At 40.8% G+C, this 22199-nt stretch overlaps 1 protein-coding gene across 2 annotated transcripts in view; it reads right to left on the minus strand.

The window, feature by feature from the left end:
* Window positions 1–4399: 4399 nt before the first annotated feature.
* optn (optineurin) overlaps window positions 4400–22199 on the minus strand; it is a 42218-nt gene continuing 24418 nt past the window's right edge. Inside the window, exons 11-15 of one of the 2 annotated variants that reach the window (XM_048553933.2) lie at window positions 16299–16433; window positions 15702–15854; window positions 13625–13767; window positions 7505–7587; window positions 4400–6004 (exon numbers count right to left, since the gene is read on the minus strand). In XM_048553933.2, coding sequence (XP_048409890.1) covers window positions 5883–6004; window positions 7505–7587; window positions 13625–13767; window positions 15702–15854; window positions 16299–16433 — 636 coding nt within the window. In that variant the 3' untranslated portion in view covers window positions 4400–5882. The remainder of the gene's footprint in view (window positions 6005–7504; window positions 7588–13624; window positions 13768–15701; window positions 15855–16298; window positions 16434–22199) is intronic. The other variant, XM_048553935.2, reaches the window with a different exon arrangement.

Below are 22199 nucleotides of genomic sequence, written 5' to 3' on the forward strand. Positions count from 1 at the left end.
GGATCGCAGTTCACGATGGCAGCTCACCTCCACCTTCTCAAGGAGCAAGTACAAATGGGCAATAGATACTGGCCCAGCCAGCAAGGCTCAGATCCCAGAAGTGAATTTTAAAAATTCAGTATCCCTATTATCGACCTTGATCAGATTAAAAAAAATACAATATAGATTCTAGTCTGCAAATTCCCATACAGGACACTTCTGGTTTCAAAACAATGGAACTCTGATCATTAATGCTTGGAGCCAGCAGAGAGGATTGTTATCAAAACCATGCTCCATTTTCCAATATTCAGTGTTCTGTGACTTAAAACAAACAGCAGCATAGCCAATGCTGTGAATGAGTGAGCACGTAAGCTAAAGGTGGAGAAAGAGAACAGCTACATGGGTCAGGGTTGGGGAGAGGGGAAGAGGAGTTTGGTAAGGTATAGGGTTGGCGGGGGGGGGGGGGGGGCAGCAGGGTAAGGATGGGTAGGATTTCAGGTAACTGGGTGTGTGGAAGGTTTGGGTGAATGGGTCTTGTAGGGAGTGGGACGGAGTTGGACCGAGGGGGATTGTCACGCGGGCCTAGCAGTCAGGCCTGATTTATTTCTGGAGATGAATGGCATCAAGAGATCAGGGAAAGTGGGACTGAGGTGGATTATCAACCATGATTTAACTAAATTATGTAGCATGCTGAATGGCCTCTTGCTATTTGTGATCATATGGAGTAGATCTCACAGATTAGATCATGAGAGACAAGATAGCAGACTGAATCGCAAGGATCATAAACTGGATCATGCTAAATCACAGACACTGGGCCATGTGTGATCATATGGACTGGATCAGAGACTGAATCACAGTAAATCCCAAAATTAATTGTAAAGGATCCCAGACTTGATTTATTAGAGTGGAAGACATAGATCATATAAAGTGGATCCACAACACAGCACAGAAATTTAAACATCAAATCACAGGCTTGCTGTTGCAACTTCTGTCTGTCCTCTTAGCAGTTTAGTTACAGGCACTGAACAGAGATATACTGCATATACAATTAATTGCACCTTCCCTGATGCATGAGCAAAATACCTACACAATTAAGTAGCAAGTGATTGCAATTTGAATAAAAAGTTGACTTTTATACAATATCTTTCTTGACCACAAGACCTTCCTAAAAGACTTACAGCATACAAAGTACTTTTCAAGTGTAGTCACTGTTGCAGGAAACGTAGCTAATTTGCACAAAGAAAGCTCACACAAATAATATGATGAGCAGATCATGTATTTTGACAAAAATAATTGAGTACTTTGGAATTCTTCTTAGTTTAACACAAATTTCTAAATCTGCCACCAAATGTTAGGGAGGAGGAAAATGTTGGATAGTCAGTTTGAGGGGCACTGTCACAAATTTCAGGATACAAATTTGCAGAATAGATATAACTGGAAAATTGGAATTGCTGTGTGCAAAAATTACAAATATTAGAACCTGGCAAGAAAAGTAAGCAGATTGGTTATTGCCTAAAGAACAAGAATCTGAATTGGGTTGATGAGCACGGGGAAGAACAAGTACACAAGTCGCTATAACTGGTAACATAGGACAACAAAGTCATAGGCAAAAAACAAACCAAGCACCAGGATTTATGTATTGAGGGAAGCAACGCACCACAGATGCTAGACATTTGAGACACAACATAAAGGCTGGAGAAACTGAGCAGGAAGCATCTGCGTAGAAAGAAAGAGTTAAAAGGAGCAAGACCAATTATTCCTCTTCGGAACTCTGGAGTGGTGTCCAATACTGGGCTTTCTATATAAAGACATAAAAACAGTGGAGAGGGACAAACCTGAGGGTGAGGAGTGGATGAACAGGCTGGCTAACATTTCTCTTGAGAGAAGCTAAAGAGAGCCCCCATGGAGGTCTTTAAATTATGAGAAGCATTCATAAAGTAGCTGTGAACAGCCTGTTTCTTCTTGAGGGAGAACCTGAGAGAACAGGGAAAACCTGGAGGTCAATACATGAACTTAAAAAGGGAGTCTAGAAGCAAAACTTATACTCTCAGATGTGAGAAGGTGAAACTAACTTCCACAGGGAGTAGCTGAAGTGAATAGTATAGAATTAGATAAGCATGAAGGACAAGGGGAGGATGAATGTTTATGGAATTTGGTGAAGACAGACAAGAGGAAGCTCAAATGGAACAACCAACCAGCAGAGACTAGTTGGGCCAAAGGACCTGTCTTTGTGTTGTCCTCCTAACAGTGACCATTTTGGGGCTGGCAGTGGCTTACTGGTATTATCATTGGACTGTTAATCCAGAGATCCAGGTGATATCCTGGGTTCCATGCCTCCTATCATGGCAGATGGTGGAATTTGAATTCAATAAAATCTGGAATTAAGAGTCAAATTATGACCATAAAACAACTGTCAGGAAAAAGGAAAAACCTATCTAGTTCATTAGTGCACTTTTAGGAAGGAAACTGCCATCCTCACCTGATCTGGCCTTCATGTGACTGCAGACCTACAGCAACGTGGTTGACTCTCAATTGCCCTGTGGGCAATAAATGCTGGCCTAGCCAATGACACCCTCATCCCATGAATGGAAATAAATTTTAAAGTTTTAACTTTTCACTTTTGCTTGTTCCTATTTCTTCGTGCAGCTCAGATCAATGGTTTTCCAAATGTAAAGTGAAACATTGGGGAAAAGTTACCTGAAAGATTCCTGCTGAACTCCTGAACCTGTGATTCTGGGTCCCATTAACTCGCTGCTAAAAGTTAGATAATCATTGATTCTAAGTCACCAGATGGATAATTCATATCAGTACATCTGGGTCAAGAATCTACACTATAGGAAAGAACATTCCACTTTGTTTTAGTGGGTTCTGACTTCCCACACAAGAGTTCTATGGGTAGCTGAGGTTTCATGACACATTTACCAAACCCTGCACAGCCAAATCGATGTGAACAGCTTGTCACACCTAGAGCTTGATATGAACCTGGCTCATAGGATCAACCCTTATTTACAACAATGTTAATATCAAGAGTGCACAAAGGGAGATAATAGAATGTTACGAAGAATGCAGCAGATAATCAGGAGGGTGAATCAAATTTTTACCCTTATTTCAATGGAGTGGGAGATAAGATTTACAAAATTTACTGCAATTGTGCAAGGTGGTCATGAGACTACATTTGGAGTACAGTGAGCAGTTTTGATTCCTTTATTTAAGGAAAGATATAATTTCATTGGAGGAAGTTCTGAGAAGTTTTATATATGGAGGGATCTTGTGAGCAAAGACTACATAGGTTTGGAATTCAACTCACCAGGGAATGTCATTGAAACATACAAGATTCTTAACGGTTGTGACAGAGAGGATGTTTCCCCACATTGGAGAGTCTAGGACCAGAAGGCATTGTCTCCAAACAAAGGGGCACGAAACCACAGATGAACAGGAATTTCTTCTCTCAGACGGTTGGGAGCCTTTGGAACTCCATATTGTAGACACATGTGGGGACAGTTATTGTGGATATTTCAGACTGAGATAGGTTCTTGATCAGAGAAATCAGGGGTTATGCGGAAAACGTAGGAATGTCTATGTGAGGAATTTTGGATCAGCCATGATCTTATTGAATAGCACAGCAGGCTTGAGGGGACCAAATGGCCTACTTATAGTCATGCTAGCTACACAATGAAGAGAAATGGAAGAATATTAGAAGTGGGAGTGAGAAATGACAAATTGGACAGAAGCCTGGGTGCAAAATGATACTGAAGAAACACATGTTACACTTAACATATTTTCTTTCCACACAAGTTTCAGAAAATCATATTTGGTCTATTCCTTCTTGGACCACAATTAATTGTTACCTTTTGAGCTGTACGAAAATGATAAAGAATGTTTGTTTTCTGAATGAGCCAATGGGAAGATAATGCTGATTATATTCACTTATCACTGCAATTCTTTTTGCTATTGCTGTTACTTAAAACAAATATCACAAAATTGGTCAAGTACAGCATTTTGAAATTCTCAGCAACCTGCTTTTCACACTTTAAGAACTTCAGAATCATCTATTTTCAATGTGCTCTGCATTCAGACTCTTCCTTGGCCAAAGCACAAGGCTGAGTATAGTAACGTTTACAGAAGCTCCTTTGGTGTAATTTCCATTAATTCCCTTGGGTGACATAACAACCACTAGAAAACAACCTACGCAGCCTGAAAGCCACTTCTAACCTTGATCACTCCAGTCTAATATATTGGAGAAAGCCTATTTCACTTTAGGAACAATACATAGAACATTACAGCACAGTACAGGGCCTTCGGCCCTCGATGTTGTGCCGACCTGTCACACCGATCTGAAGCCCATCGAACCTACACTATTCCACGTACGTCCGTATGCTTGTCCAATGACAAATTAAATGACATAAAGCAAACCAGAATGTGAACAGCCACAACAAATATTTATTTCAATTCTTGAAACAGGCTTTGACATTCAGTTATTTTGCAGATTGAAACTGCTTGCATTTATCTGATGTAAATACAGTAAATAAAGTGCCTAATTATCATTGTATTTTGTAGACAAACGACTTAATCTTAGCATGAATCCAGCTTAATATAATTGAATTAGCCAAAAGATTAGCTTCACTAAAATAATCTCTGCAAATAAAAAAATCCTGACATGACAATAATTACAATCTTTTCAAAAAAAAGCATTGACTCAATACAATTGCCAAATGTAACATTCAGAAACTTATTTTGTGGTTTTTTCACCCCCATTCAATATACTATCTCAGCTACTTTGCTTTTTTTTTTAAAACCTCCCACCCAATATCTCTGAAAATTATTTTTGACTAATGCTCCTAAACTCTGAAAATAGTTACTTTAGTGAAGTCCAGGATTAGTCATAAAATGATTTCTGCTCCTGCACAAAATTCCTTGTCCTCTGGACCTTCCTGTAGCTCTACTTAGTGAGGTGGTCGAAAAAGAGAACTGGATAACAAATGCCTAAATTAATTTTATCTTGGAATAAGTCAGCAGGCATCCCTGAGAGGAATATCTTTTTCTTCATAAGACCTATGCCCAGAAATACTGATCAATATATAACCCAGTTTGCTACTCAACATACACACTGTAAGCAGTACAATTGTTTTATTCTTGATGAATAAATTCTTCATGTGGAGCTGAACTAGAATATTTAGCCTTTATCTTTGGCAAAGAAATTAACCTATCACATCAGTCAGGAAACTGCATCGCTTCAATTTTAGCCCCTGCCTAATTATGACTGCAATTATATACTGAAAGATTGAGAGACTTGGAATGGTACAATTTCCTTTAGCACAATTCTGAAACTCTCCTCTGAAGTCTAGATTAGGTCTGCCCTATTTTACCAAACTGTTTTTACTTATAACCCAAAGTACTTGTGGAAAAACACAATGTTCAGTGACTCATCAACAAACATGTAGGAAATAAATAGCACTGTAATATGCAACCTCTGAAGCTACTGTTCAGAATGTTAAGTCCTTTGGTTCATTTTCTTTAGAATTACATTCCTAAAGATAAATGAACACTATGTTCACACAAGCAAATAAAGGCAGTATGAGATCAGGGCTTGCCAAAATAGGGGTCAGGACCCAAGTGGGTCATAAGCTCTGACGCACCAATGGTCACCAACTTATAACAGGTGTACACCCCCACCCCCTCTTAGCTCCCATAAAAGTCACAACAATTTGCAAACACTGAAATGAGGTCAATGCAAGAACAAGTTTGGGAATTATTGTACAATTTCACAAATAGAAGCTTGAGAAGAAATTAGATAAAAGTAGTTATAATTAGCATCCTTTCTTCTCCATCCTCCAATAAAGGCAAAGAAAATCCAACGTGTTTGCATAGCTATAAGAACCACATCAGTGGTTAGTTAGATCTTCTTATATGATACAATCCATGACATGTATTTGTAGGGTATCTATGTCAGGCAAGATGGTACCACACTTTGGACAAGCATGTTCTGGCAGAACCCCCTGCAGCTCCCAAGCAAGATTGTCAGGTCCTGATGAGCAGAATTAAAACAGCAGTTAGAGTATTGTAGAATGTTTTACATGTGACAACACATCATCACATACAGCTTGCAATTATCAGGATGAGCACGTTTAACAAATCAATATTCATTTGCTGAATTCTGCGGCAAAAAAGATTTACATAGTTAGAAAAATCACCAGTTTCCATCGTTCCCTTTGGAATGCATTCCCTTTCCAGAAGGGAAGTGGGGAACAGCCTACCTCTTTTCATTTTGAAAAACCCACCAACAACTCACCCAAATAAATCAACGAAACAAAGAAATTACAATCAAAATGGCAAGGAAAACAAGGGAGGGAGTTAAATCAAATTATGTCAGAGGGGGAGATAAGACACTGTAGCTCCTGCAGTACCCACTTCTATCTAAAATCTTTGAGGGCAAGAACTTTTTTTATGATAACCAATTCAGGGATATTGTGACATATCTGAAGCAGGCAGGATGTGAACCTAGAGGGAGGGGTTCTACCGCAGTGCCACAACAGCGAAAATTCAAACCTATTCAAGACATGTTACAACACAGAGCAGATGGGACTTGAAGCTGGCTCAAAAGGTAGAAACAGTGCCACAGACACCAAAGAACCCAGCTCTTCATACTTTCAATCAACCTATTCAGACATGTTATGACGCAAATACAAACCCATGCCTTCTAGTCCAGACGTTATCACTGTGCCATGAGAGCCTCTTGAAGACACAAAACTTTGGGCACAGAGATCAGCCAAAGAATTCAGATTTTAAAAAAAATCAACCTGTTCAGATATGTTGTTGTATATCTTTGGAGCAGATGGGACTTGAACCCTGGCCTCCTGTATCTAATTAAGGACATGACCACAGTACACCCAGAAGCCAGCTCTTTTCATGGAAAACCCGCTATAAAATCACCTATAACTGTGGTGTTTTTTTGTATTCACCACTAACCCATTTGACCAGAAATCGGAGACGGTAAGAACAGCCGACGTTGGAGTCAGAGCTAACAGAGTGTGGAGCCGGAGGAACACAGCAGGCCAGGCCAGGAGCCGGAAAATTGCTGTTGTTTCGGGTCAAGATCCTTCTTCAGAAATCAATTTTTTTTTTGAATACTCAGCACCAAAATAGCTAATAGGACAATAGAACAGTAACAATCAACAAGCATTGCCAAGTAGGGGCCGTACAACAACTCATCTGGTTCACTAGTGCCCTTTTGGAAGGCAATCTACAGTCGTTGCCTAGTGTCACCTACAAGTGATTCCAGATTTACATCAATGTAGCTGAAGGTGAAATGATCAACATCTCACTCCTTTCAAATGCTGGCCTTGCCAATGATGCCTATGTCCCATGAAAGAAATTTTAAAAAACCTCCATTCCAACATTCTAAATTGATGATGGTCTTGTTGTCTGATTTACTATATCAAACACAATTATAAGATTGTGACAAGCACTTACTTCCTTCGTAATATATAGGATCACAGCTTATTTCAAGTTAAAACAAAGCTTTTACCTTGTTGAACCTGTTGCTGCAATGCTACATTGTCCTCAGCCCCTAGATTGCTATGACGGCGCTGTAGTTCAAACAAAGATTGTCTGTAAATTCAAACAAACATTTGTGAAATCAATGTTTCAGGTGTAAGTGAAACAAAGATTATGAGATAGTCTTTGAAGTTCACAATTAACATAGTCAGATCATTTAAACAGCGTAGTATATGTGATTTTGAATCACAGTTTAATGTATTTCAAAATGTTGAACATAAAATGGTATTAGTCAATACTTCAAAGCCACGTTGATTATAAATAATCATTTCAATTTTGTTCAGAGTTATGATGCAGCTTTATAGAACTTTAGTTAGGCCACAAATGGAATACTGCACAGAGTTCTGGTCACCACACTACTAGAAAAACATGGATGCTTTGGTGAGGGTGCAGAAAAGGTTTACCAGGATGTTACCTGATATGGCAGAAGAAAGATTGGAAAGACTGGGTTTGTTTTCACAGGAATGCAGGATGTTCAGGGGCAACCTAATAGAAGTTTAAGATTGTGAATGGGATGGATAATGTGGAAAAATGGAGGCTTTTTCGCAGGGTGGAGCGGTCAATTACTAGGGGACATAGGTTCAAGGTATGAGGGGTGAAGTTTAAAAGTGATGTGCAAGGCATGTTTTTCACACAAAGGATGGAGTGTGCCTGGAAAGCACTGCCAGAGGCAGTGGTGGAAGCAGATACAACAGCAGCGTTCAGCAAGCACCTGGACGAAGACAGGGTTAGGAAGGGAATATAAGGATACAGATCCTGTAAGTGAAGACAGTTTTAGTACAGAAGGGTGAAATGTGGTAGTGCAGACTTGGAAGGTTGATTGGCCTGTTCCTGAACGGTATTGTTATTTGTTCTTTTACAGGTGGAAATGATATAGTGAATGGCAAAACCTTTAAGAGTAATGATATGCAGAAGGATCTGGGTGTGCCAGTTCACAGATCACTGAAAATGGCAGTGCAGGTAGATTAGGCAGTAAAAAAGGATAATGGTATGCTTGCCTTCATAGGAAAGGGTATTGAGTATAAAGATAAACAAGAGCTTAAATAGAAATTTAATAGGTTTGAGTGGCTGACTAAATTTGTAGTTTACACCTTAAATAATTTCTTTTACCCAAGAGATCTTAGTGAATGATGTAAGACTATAAGAAGTCAAAGCAGGAGTAAACCATTCATCGCTCAAGCCTGCCTTGCCATTCAACAAGATCACGGTTGATCTGCCACAGTTCTCAACTCCTGTTCCGCACCAGCTCAGCATGGTTGTTGTTAACTCCGATATTTCAAAATTCTATCCACCTCTTTATATATTTCAGTGACCCAGCTCCACACACTGTGCTTTCTATACATTCGCTATACATATTAGATAGTGAAATATGGATGTAATGAAGCAATTCTATATGAGAGGAACTGCTGTAACATGTTATGTTGCTGGTTTGTTCTTGATTTCTGGAGCATAAGACAACTTTTTAGTTTGTTCTGCAAAATCTTGTTTTCATTAAGAGCTACAATTATGGGCAAACAATGCTAATAGGTTAGCATTTAATTAATTATGTAGAACAATGCAATTTGGTGCAGATCAGTGATTCTCAAACCATTTCATCCCCACTTAGGCAGGCCAAGAGAGCCCACAGACCATCTCCCATTTTCATCTGCTACTAAAAAAATACTCATCATAAATAAAGGAGCTTATGGAAACTTATATTTTGCTGCTTCTCTCTCACTAAGTGTGATAAATGTATTAGATTAGATTCCCTACAGTGTGGAAACAGGCCCTTTGGCCCAACAAGTCCACACCACCCACCTTGACGCATCCCACCCAGACCCATCCCCTGATAACCCACACCCCCTGAACACTATGGGCAATTTAGCATGGCCGATTCACCTAGACTGCACATCTTTGAGCTGTGGGAGGAAACCGGAGCACCCGGAAGAAACCCACGCAGACACGGGGGAGAACGTGCAAACTCCACACAGACAGTCGGCTGAGGCTGGAATTGAACCCGGGTCCCTGGTGCTGTGAGGCTGCAGTGTTAACCACTGAGCCACCGTGCCACCCCGTAAATGTATATGCATTTTAAAAAATATTATATTAATACATGCCGGAAACAAGCACAGATGTTTTCATGTGATGAACATTAATGCAAGAAACAGGTTTCTTTGACATATTCTAATTGGCATTACAAAATTAACACAGTAATTGCCTTGAGATACCAATGCTTACCTTACATTAATCAAGCTACATCAAGTCTAATCTAAGTCTGGGTTATAATTTGACACTGAAGTGGTTTGGTTTCCACGTGGCGGCTGGCTGGTTTGTGTGACACCATGTGAATGATGGAGGCAAATCTTTCGGCCTAACCTATCGCATTGGCCTCAGACATGGTGCTGTGCATTAGTGACGTGCACTTTTTATTGACGTCCACAGTGTTATGAAGGAGAGAGTTCCATGATTCTGACACACTGACAGTGATGGAACAGCGAAATATTTCCAAATCAGGACGGTGAACGACTTGGAGGGGAATTTGCAGACAACAGTGTTTTCATGCATCAGCTGCCTTTGACTCTCTTAGTGGTAGAGTTGGGCTCAAAAACTGCTGTCTCAGGATCTTTGTCAAATTCGTGCAGGGCATCTTGTAGGCAGTATACATCACTGATGAAGGAAATCAGTATTGACCGTGACACTTTCTTTGTCCTAGATAGTGTGACTTTGAGTGTTGTTCTGCCTCGATCCTAGTACGTACAGCAACCTCCATCACACTCTTGACTTTTGCCTTTTAGATAGTGGACAAACATTGGAGAGCCAGGATGAGTTGCTCAGTGCAGAATTCCTAGCTTCTGTCCTGCTGTTGTAGTCATAGTATGTATACAATTAGGACAGATTGACCAACTGATTGATATATGTGTACCAAAATACAGTGAAAAGCTTTGCTTATGTGTGCTACAGGCAGATCATAGTAGGCAAAGGATGTATAGATCAAAAAGGCTTAGACAGAGGTGTATAGATTACATTGCACAGGGTGTGAGCTAGGCAAGATCAACATTAGCAAGATCAGTGTTTTTTCTGAGGCTACAGAATCCATTCATCAGTCTGATAACTGCCAAGAAGCTGCTGTTTTTCAATGTCCTTGTGCATGTATTCAGGTTTCTGTATCTTATACCTCATGGAAGAGGTTGCAGATGATCATTACTGGGGTGCGATTGGTTTTTGATGGTTTTGGCAGCCTTTCCACAGCAGAAAGCCATGTAATTTGAGTCCGTGGATGAAAGGTTGGCTTCTGATATGGTCCGGGCTGTGCACACCACCTTCTGTAGTTTCTTATGGTTCTGGGCAGAGCAGTTGCTGTACAAAGCCGTTGTGCGCCTGTAAAAGTCAGAGAGGGACCTTATACATGTACCAAGTTTCCTGAGCTGCCTGAAGATGCATTATTGTGACTTGTTGATTGTCGCATCTATGTGGAAAGTCCAGGACAGGTTGTCAGTTATCATCACTCTGACGAACTTGATGCTCTTCACCCTCTCAACCTCAGTTCCACTGATGTAGCTGGGGGAGCGTTCTCCTCCTTTCCTTCTGAAGGCAACGATCAATTTTTTAGTACTGCCAATGTTGAGTGGCAGATTATTTTCATTGCATCACGTCACCAAGCCCCCTTTCTCTCTTCTGCAGTTTGACTCATCATTGTTAGATGTCCGTCCTACTACAGTGGTATCATCAGTGAACTTGTAGATGATGCTCATTTGGAATTTGGCAACACAATTGTAGGTGTAAAGGGAGTACAGTAGGGGGCTGAGGACTCATCCCTGTGGGCTGGGGTGGGGGGGGGGGCTTCAGTGTTCATTGTGGAGGAGGTGCAGTTACCAATCTTCACCAATTGTGGCCTGAGGATCTAGTTGCAGAGGACAGAGATGAGAGTAAAGTTACAGAGTTTTGAGATCAGTTGTTTGGAGGGGATAATGGTGTTGAAAGCAGAGCTGCAGTCAATGAGCAAGAGTCTCATGTAGGTGTCTTTGTTGTCCAGATGTTTTAAGGATGAGTGTAGGGCTAGGACTATGGCATCCTTTGTGGACCTGTTACATTAGTAGGCAAATTGTAGGGGATCAAGGCGTGCTGAGAGTCCGGAGTTGATGTGGGCCTTGACCAGCCTCTCGAAGTACTTCACGTTTATTGAGGTCAGAGCCACTGGGTGGCAGTCATTAAGGCACGTTGCTTGCACTTTCTTAGGTACAGGAGTGATGGTGGTCTTCTTTAAGCAGGTGGAGACTTTTGCTTGCAGGAGGGAGAGGTTGAAGATGACGGTGAATACTTCTGCCAGTTGGTCCACACAGGATCCAAGTGCTTGGTCAGGGACACCATCCGTGCCATCGTTTTCCTTGGGTTGCCTCCCAGGAAGACTGATCTGACGTCTGAATTGGTGATGGAGGGAACAGGTGTATCTGGAGCTAATCGGGGTCAGGCCTGGCTGAGCCACTGGTATTTTGCTCAAAATGGAGCACAGAAAGCACTGAGCATGTCAGGGAGGGATGTGTCTTTGACCGCTATCTCGCACTGCTTCATTTTGTATCCCGTAATGTCATTTAGGTCTTGCCATAGACAGCAGGTGCCTCTTTGGTAATTCTGGGGCTCTTGGTCTCCCTGATGGCTTTGCGGAGGTCATATCTGGATCTTCTGTATTGGTTCAGGTCACCTGACTTGAATGCCACACGTTTGGACTTCAGGAGTAAGTGGATTTTCTGGTTCATCCAAGGTTTATGGTTGAGGAACACTTGGATTGACTTCTTTGGTTTGCAGTCCTCCATGCTTTGCTAATAAAGTCCATGATCATGACGGCATGCTTGTCCCAGTTTTGTGCTGAACACTCGAACATGGTCCAGTCCACTGATTTGAAGCAGTCCCAGAGACTGTCTTTCGCTGCCTCAGACCAGCTCTGAGATGGTTATGTAGCAGTGGTCCAGAATGTTCGGTCTCCTGGTGGGGCAGGAGACATGGTGGTAGTATTTTGATACCACTCACTCGAGGTTGGTTTAGTCGAAGTTGCTGGCCACAATGAATAGGGCCTCAGGGAATTTTGACTTCAGAGTGTTGGTGATGGTGTAGATCACGTCTAGGGCATTCTTGACATCCACATGGGGTAGTATGTAGGATGGCCGAAGTGAGCTCTCACTGTCAGTAGTAAGGATGGCATTTTACTGCAACATATTCCATTGCCGGGGAGCAATGACTTGCCAGGGTTTGTACATCGGAGTATCAGAAAATGTTGATCAGGAAGCATATCCCACTGCTCTTTGCCTTACCTGAGGACGTCATGTGGTCCATGTTGTGTGAAGAACCCATCAACTTGCGGGGACAGTTGGGAATGGCTGGGGTGAGCCAGCTCTCCCTGAAGCAGAGCACACAATAGTCTCTCAGTTCCCTCTAGTAGGCAAGTCTAGATCTGACTTCATCCATTTTGTTTACGAAAGTTTCTGTGAATAGTAACATCCAGGATGTTGGTAGCTGGAATACAGCAATGCTAGTGAGTGAATGTTAAGGGGCTGTGGTTAGATTTTCTCTCATTGGAGATGGTCATTGTCTGGCATTTGTGCAGTTACTGCCAGTTATGAGTCCAAGCTGGATGATGTCCAGGTCTTGCTCCATATGGCCATGGGCTGCTTCAGAATCCAAGGAGCTATGAATTCTGCTGAACATTATTCAATCAGTTTCCAACCTTACAATGAAAAAAAAGGTTATGGATGTAGCAGTTGAAAATGGCTACACCCTGGGGCATTAAGGAGTCAACCTAATACTTCAAAATTACACACTTACTTTCTCAAATATTCTCACTTGTGGATATGCTATAGTGGTCACACAAATATTTGTTAGGACTTTTGACAAGGTTTGGAATGATGGTTTCATTACAATATTGAGATTTCTTACAACTTTAACTACAATTGCAAAGGGTGCTTCAACATTGAAGCAGTTCACAATAGTAGCTCACCATGACCCCCTCGAGGGCAATTAGTCAGAGAGGACAAATGCTGATCTTGTATCTTGTAAAGTTAAGGCAAGATCTTGTAATATATTTTTGACCCAAGTTTTTCTTCAGGACATTATTAAATACCTGCTAAATGCATCCAGTTCTTCCTTCATCTTTGTGTTTTCTTTCATTAGCAAGTTCACCCTTTCAGCCAGTGACTCCTTTTCTGCATGAATTGCTTCTCGAGCTGCTCTTTCTGCATGGAAATCTGCACTATAAACGTCAGCCTACCAGGAAACAGAAATGGCAACAGCAACAACGATTATTGTAAACACTCATTCAATATTATCAACCAACACACTAGCCAACTAGTACCTAATTTAAATCTGCATTACCTAGATTTAGAAAATATAATTTGCACACAATTTCTTATGATCCTAAAGTTAGCAAATTCCAGTCTTGTAGGATTTTGACTGCTTGAATTTCTGGTCACTGTAATGGAGGTGTTTCAAAATTAATACTTGAAAGTGCTCACCTTGAATAATAACGATCCTGTCTGTTTTGCTTCTGTCAGTTTTGACACTGGCTTATTGACCTCACTAAAATTAGCAAAATGAATAAGTAATGCTTATACACTTCTGTAATTCTTAAGACTCCAGCAATCTTCACATGCCGAATAAATACTTGAATTGAGCTTCTAATTTGGTATTCACTGCTGGCATTTAATTGCAAAATTGACATGAAACATAGAATTGTATTAAGCTACTGTGCGACAATATGATTCTGGTCTAGCTCTGAACAGTTAATTAAACAGTATCTTCCTTGCTTCCAAACATTTTGACTATTCTCATCATAATACGTCAGAGCTATTACAACAGCACAAGTTTTCCTCTTTCATGAACAGCACCTATATTTTTTCTAACCAAAGTACATGGAGAGCAGCAGTTCAAGAAGGCAGCTTACTCTTTCAAACATAAACTCATGGGCAATAAATGCTGGCCCAGCCAGCGATGCCCACAACCTAAGATTGAATTTTTTAAAAAAGTTCAATAGCCATAACTGGCTACTTCGTCAATAATTTCACTTCATTTGGGTGTGCAACTGATGTCTAATGAGCATTAACAGTACTTACCTTTTATTTAATATTCAACAGAATACTGCTCAACATGTATTGAAAACAGGTACACTGTTGACATTCCAAGTTAAAAGGAAATGGAAGAATAAAACCCAAAAGACAAGCCGATAGGAACCCTGGCAAGTGGATATTAAGTAGACATTCTACTAACCAATAGGTTTGCAGTGTTGTACTCATGGTAATGAGCATTTTTGAAAAATCACAATTGTCATTACAACACAATCATTTCCAATGAGAACATTACAGGAGCAGTTTAATCTTGGAATAATGATACATTTCCAGATGTTTTCCACCCAAGGTCACATTTTGTTCACTGGGAGGGAGGGCTCAATTGGAGGGTAGGGATCGCTTTTGGCATCACGTACAAGATAAGTATCCATTTTCATTCATTCTTGGAACATGGTGTTCGTAGGGAATGCAAATATTTATTGCCATTCCTAATTTCACTCAAGTGTAGTGACATTTTTGAACCACTCCAGTTCACGTAATGTAGGGACATCCACAGTGCTGACAAAGAGAATTTCAGAATTTTGACCCAGTGTCATTAAAGTAATGGAAATTTAGTTGCAATAGAATATTGTGCAACTTGGAAGTGAATTTTCAGGTGGTGCTTCTCCTGGGCGTCTGCTCCCCCTTCTGTTAGGTTGAACAGCTCGAATCTTTGGAAGACGTTGTTGAAGAAACCTGATGGGTTGCTGCAGTGCAGCTTCTGCCTGGATGCACCAGTGCCACAGTCTGTCAGCAGTGAAAGGAGTGAATGTTAAGGCGGTGAACAACTTGCGATTCAAGTGGGCGTGCTTAGTTCTGGACGATGGTAAACTTCGAGGCAAGTGGAGAATGTTCTGTCACAATTCTAACTTGTCCCTTTTAAATGCTGGGCAGTCAAAATGTGAGCTACTGGTCACAGAATTCCAGCATCTCACCTTGCAGTGAGAGTACTGATACATTTGGCTGTGTTGTTTCGAGTTATTGGTAATGTCTGGGATATCAATGGAAGGAGATTCAACAGTGATCGTGCCGCTCAAACATTAAAAAGTGAAACTCAATATAATTTCATGTTTCTAAGCAAGCAGAATGCCACCTCACCTGTGCTCGGAACACAGCCACAGTTTCTATTTCCTCTTCTTGTTTTATAATCGTCTGTTTCATTTCATCAATCTTTTGCTGCTTTTCCGCCAGGGCTTTCTCAGCCATGTCTAACTGACTAGAGAGATCAGCTAAACCAGCAGTGTTTGCTTTCTGAATAAAGACAGCAAGACAAAAGACATGCATACATAACTCGGAAATAGATTTCTGGTAATAACCAATGTAAACGTTTGAAACAATCCAACCAATCAACAATGGCAAATAAAATTGGGAGTAAAAACTGAAAATGCCTTCCCTTCTCCTTTTATAAATAGACCTAAGTGCTACAAAAGTACATAATTTTAAATTATTCCACTCTTTCTTTAGCTTTGCCTTTTAGCAATCCTTTGTTTAGCTGGTGAACAACTGAGGTCCTCTTGTGCTGCAAACAATACAAACAGATGGAAATTTTAAAGGTGCAAATTGTATTTTAATGAACAAAATCAGAAACAGACATGGAGCGGCTCACAAAACATTCCTCAAAAGGCAAAAATAATTACTGGTACATCTTAACTGTGGATATCTTCCCAAAACAAAAAGGGAACTTCAAAACCTAACCTGTACTTTCAGGTCGTATGCTTGCTGTTCAACAGTCCTCGTCAGTTCAGCAATAGCTTGCTGATTTGCTTCCATTGTTTTTTTAGCTACATCCAGGTCAACAGTTAGTTCATTGATTTGCTCCATGTTTTTATTCTGTGAATATTAACACATCACATTGGATTCAAATACAACAAAGTTGATGCTACAAAATGACGACAACTGCTTCCAGGCTGATACTTGCAGGTGATACAACCACAGAGGTAAAGAATTTCAAGTAATATTTCAATATAAAGAATAAATTACAATATTTGATCAGATATTGTTTTCCCAGAACAATTGTTATTGCACATCACGTACTGATGGACGTGCAATGGAGGTTCAGGATTAAAGGGAAAGTGTAATGGAAACAGGGTGGCAATCAAGGAACATTACAGCACAACAGGCCCTTCGGCCCACCAAGACATGATGCCTTTCTAAACTAAAAACCTTCTGCCTCTATGCTATCTGTATCCCTCTATAACATATCTGCCAAAATGCCTCTTAAAATGTTCCCAATGCATTTGCCTCCACCATCTCCTGTAGCAGCACATCCAGGCACTTAACACCTTGTGTAAAAAAAACTTGCCTCTCAAATCACCTTTAATCACACCTCCTTTTACCTTAAACCTGTGTCCCCTAGTAACTGACATTTCTACCCTGGGGAAAAAAACTCAGAATATCCATTCTGTCTATGCCATCAGGCTGCCCCGCATCCTTCGAAGTTCAAGGGAAAGTAAACCCGGTTTGTCCAATCTCTCCTATAGCCCTCCAAACAAGGCAACACCCTAGTAAACCTTTTCTGTACCCTCTCCAAAGACTCCATATTCTTCTGGCAGTGTGGTGACCAGAACTGCACACAACATTCCAAATGCGGCCTAAAGTTTTACATAGCTGCAACATGACTTGCCAATTTTCATACTTTTAATGTCCCAACCAAAGGCGGCAAACATGCGACTTTGCCTTCTAAACCACCTCATCCACTTGTGTTGCCACTTTTGGGGGCCTACGGACCTGTCTGGCTAGATCTCTTTCTATTCTGATGCTACTAAGGGTTCTGCCATTTACTGTATACTTCCCTCCTGCATCAGATCTCCCAAAATGCATCACCTTGCATCTGTCTGAATTAAACTGCATCCACCATTTCTTTGACCCAGACTCAAGCCTGCATCTTGATGCATCCTCTGGCAATTTTCCTCACTATCTGCAGCTCCCCCAAACTTCGAGTCGTCTGCGAACATGTCAGGCCATCTACATTCTCCTTCAAATTATTTACATATATTACAAACAACAGGGATCCCAGCAATGATTTCTGTGGAACATCACTAGTCACAGATCTCCAATCTGAAAAACATCCTTCCACTGTTATTCTCTGTCTTCTATGACTAAGCCAGTTCTATATCCATCTTCACAGCCCAATGCAGATCCCATGTAACATCATCTTTTGTAAAGCTTGGCACAAGAGACCTTTACAAAGGCCTTGTTAAAGTCCATTTAGACAAACATTTACCACCCTGCCCTCAATCATCTTTGCCATTTCCTCAGAAAGACTAAATCAAGTTTGAGAGATGTGACCTTGCCCGCACAAAGCCATGCTGCTTATGGCTAATTAGTCCAAATTTTTCCAGATGAGCAAATCCTATCCCTAATCTTCAACAATTTTTGGACCGTGACGTAAGGGTCACCAGCTATAACTTCCTGGACTATCTGGGATACAAATATTTCAGACAAGGCCCTGCCAATTACCTCACCTGTCTCCCTCAGCATTCTGGAATAGATCCCCTCAGGTCCTAGGGACTTGTCTACCTTAATGCTTTTCAAAACACCCAAAACTTCCTCCTTTTAAGACCATAAGATATAGGAGTGGAAGTGAAGCCATTCGGCCCATCAAGTCCACTCCGCCATTTAAATCAGGGCTGATGGGCATTTCAACTCCACTTCCCTACAATCTTCCCGTAGCCCTTGATTCCTTCTGAGATCAAGAATTTGTCAATCTCTGCCTTGAAGGCATCCAACGTCCCGGCCTCCACTGCACTCTGCGGCAATGAATTCCACAAGCCCACCACTCTCTGGATGAAGAAATGTCGTCTCATTTCAGTTTTAAATTTACCCCCTCTAATTTTAAGTCTGTGCCCACGGGTCCTAGTCTCCCCACCTAACAGAAACAACTTCCTAGCGTCCACTCCTTCTAAACCATACATTATCTTGTAAGTTTCTATTAGATCTCTCCTCAACCTTCTAAACTCTAATGAGTACAAACCCAGGATCCTTAGCCGTTCATCATACATTAAACCTACCATTCCAGGGATCATCCGTGTGAATCTCCGCTGGACACACTCCAGGGCTAGTATGTCCTTCCTGACATGTGGGAACCAAAATGGGACACAGTATTCTAAATGGGACCTAACTAGAGCCTTATAAAGCCTCAGAAGCACATCCCTGCTTTTATATTCCAAAATACAAATATAAATATGTTTTTAATGTTGACATATGCTAGAATATCTACATTCTCCTCCTAAGACTCATCACCCACCACGTCCTTCCCCCTTGTTAATAGCCTTGTCCACCTCCTCCAGCTCCATGCATAAATTCCATCCTTTGTCCTTGAACAGACCTTCCCTTTCCCCTGCTACCCTCTCGCACTTATAAAATAGTTGGGATTTTCCCTAATCTTGTTTGCCAAAGATATTTCTTGGCCCCTTTTAGATCTCCTAATTCCTTGTTTGAGTTCTTTCCTGCTATCTTTATATTCTTTGAGAGATCTGTTTGTCTTCAGTTTCCTAAACCTTATGTAGGGCTCCTTTTCCTTTCTGATTAAGATCCCAATTATTCTTGTTGTCTGAGGTTCCTGAATCTTGCCATCCTTTCCTTTATTTTCACAGCAACGTGCTGGTAAAATTCTGCTTAATGGTGTTCTTCACATGGCGACAACTCAAAATTTCCTTTCAACCTTTCAGAAAGTTGCAGCTTTTGCTCAACAGTTCCCCATAAATATGAATGCATTTCGATGCTTGGCTAACTGCCTGTGAATAGGGTACTGGCAGAAGGGAGAAAGCCAATGAGTCCTGTGTGATATAGTACTGCGTTGCTATTCAATAGTCTGCAGTCAATTAAATCAATGAAGAAACATTTTGCTTCTTATTAAAGAAATTTAATCAAAGTAGAGGATTAGTTTGAGTTTTAAAAAAGACCAACTTTGAAATAAGTGCCTAAAAAATTCTGCAGCATTAATACTCTGTAAAATAGAAAACATGGGACAGTTCAACAAATACTGCCTCCAGTACTTATTTCTCCAGCAACAAAAGTTTTATGGCCTGAAGTTGCACTTCTTTTGCAAAAAAAAAGACACCCACTAGATTAAAGACTCAATTTGACTTTAAGTTGAACGAGAGTGGGTCTTTTAAGTGGATACGAGTTGTGAAGTGCGTAAGTCAAACTATCGTCGCCACCAAATTCAGTCGAAGATCCCACAAGGCAGATAATGTCAGGCTTCTTTCTGAGAAATGGAGAAATTAATTAACATAATCTACCAAATAGTTCACCAAAAAGCAAATGCTATTTGTATGTGGATTTCAAATGACAAGCAACAGGAGCTAGTGGATCAACACAGAATGGACAGGAGGCAAGTTTCAGCCGTGGCGTAGCTGGTACAATTCATGCCCAAGCCAGACCTTGAGCACAAAAATCTACACTGCACAGTGCTGAAAATCTGCTGCGGACCAAGAATTATATGCAGGCCAGACCAGGTAAAGATAACAGATGCCTGCTCTGCAGGACACTTATGAACCAGTTGGGTTTTTACAACAATCGACAGTAGATACATGGTCATCATTAAGCTAGATTTCTATTTCAGTTTTTTTAAAATTGAATTCAAATTTCACTACCGCCCATGATGAAATTCAAACCTACGTCCTCAGAACATAGACCTAGGCTTCTGGTTACCACTCCAGTTACACTGCCATGACGCCATCCCTTTCTCTTAAGTGGACTTAAAAGATATTATACTATTCTGAAGGTGAGCAAGGGAATTAGTACCATTTGGGGTGGCACGGTGGCTCAGTGGTTAGCACTGCAGCCTCACAGCGCCAGGGACCCAGGTTCAATTCCAGCTTCGGGTGACTGCGTGTGTGGAGTTTGCACATTCTCTCCGTGGGTTTCCTCCGGGTGCTCCGGTTTCCTCCCACAGTCCAAAGGTGTGCGGGCTAGGTGGATTGGCCATGCTAAATTGCCCGTAGTGTTCGGGGTGTGTGGGTTATAGGGGAATGGGTCTGGGTGGGATGCTTCAAGGGGCGGTGTGGACTTGTTGGGCCAAGGGGCCTGCTTCCGCACTGTAGGGAATCTAATCTAATATTTATCGTTTAAATCAACATCACACATGTTCTCCTCTAGTTAGTTCATTGTTGTAGGTGGGAGTTTGCTGTGTACAAATTGGCTTTCACATTTTGAAATGCCTGTAAGTTGTGAAAGAGGCTGCAGAAATGCAAGTTTTTCTTTGCTTTATGCAGATTGCAAAACACAGATCCCTAAAGTAGCTCTGCTCCTGAACACAAAAAGGCGATTCTGAAAGGAGATGGAAAGATTTGAAGATCGCTTTTTACGGAAACGTTAACAGAAAAAGGTACTTTTTAAAAATGTACAATACCACTCAAACTGTTTCCTTCTGGTTAATTGTTGGAAGTGCAATTTTACAGCTGATGACGATAAATGGCCTTTTGATATCAACAACATTCATTCAGCTAAAGATTATTTAGATTTTGCGAGAACAGTGCTCCTCAAGGAGTCCACGTCATGAGGCACCCTGTCTCCAGACTGTTATTTCACTTTTACGAGAAGGTGAAATTGTAAGAATTATCATGTTTGTAGCCTCTGGAACATGTCGTAGACTTCAGATAGCCTCTGGCATAACACCTATCAATTGACATACAGGCCTGTAGGTGACCAAAATCTTGCAAGAGTTGATTATACAGACAAACTAACACTAGGATAGTATGTTTTCTTGGAATAAAGGTCAACTGCTCAAGTAGCAGATTGGTCATTTAAATCTGATTACCACAAAACTACATCAGAATTAGGCTGCATCAAAATATCTTGCTTTTGAATGTTTGCAATGGCACAATTACACAAACTTCTATTTCTTGCAGTGCCATATAATAAAGCTTTTATATTTTGGAAGAAAATTATCTTTCAGCCTGTGTTTAGGAGACTGCACAGCAAACTGCGTGCAATGGCCATTACAGAAGGGAGAAAATAAGCATTAAAGATGGGAGAGCAAACTCAAAAACAATGATTGCTGAACTTCAATATTAAACACTGGGGTTCAATTGAAACCAACATAAATTGACCAAAAACCTCTGGAGTCTAGAAACTTTGTGTACTTTTCAATCCACTGAACCAGTTAGCTAATTTGTATTTTAAAAAGGCCAGATTTTACTGGATAAATGATTTGTCAAATCTTTTCAAAGACACTATGCTTGAAAAGCTGAGTAATTTCAGCTTTTTCTGTTTTAGAATTTCTCATGTCAGCAGTTGAAGAGTTTACTCTGTTAACACAGAATGACATGTTAAATATTTAATTGCTTCAGAGATAGTAGGAACTGCAGATACTAGAGAACCTGAGATAACAAGGTGTACAGCTGGATGAACACACCAGGACAAGCAGCATCAGAAGAGCAGGAAAGTTAACGATTTGGGCCTAGACCCCTTTTTGAGAAGGGATCAGGCCCGAAACATCAGCCTTCCTGCTCGGCCTGCTGCGTTCATCCAACTCTACACCTTGTTATATATTTAATTGTTGCAGGTTTGTTTTCTTTATTCATTTACAGGATGAGGGGTGTCACTAGTTAGGGATGGGGAATAAATGGAACCTAAATTGCCCAGAGGGCA

The sequence above is a fragment of the Stegostoma tigrinum genome, chromosome 25, assembly GCF_030684315.1.
Source record: "Stegostoma tigrinum isolate sSteTig4 chromosome 25, sSteTig4.hap1, whole genome shotgun sequence".
NCBI lineage: Eukaryota > Metazoa > Chordata > Chondrichthyes > Orectolobiformes > Stegostomatidae > Stegostoma > Stegostoma tigrinum.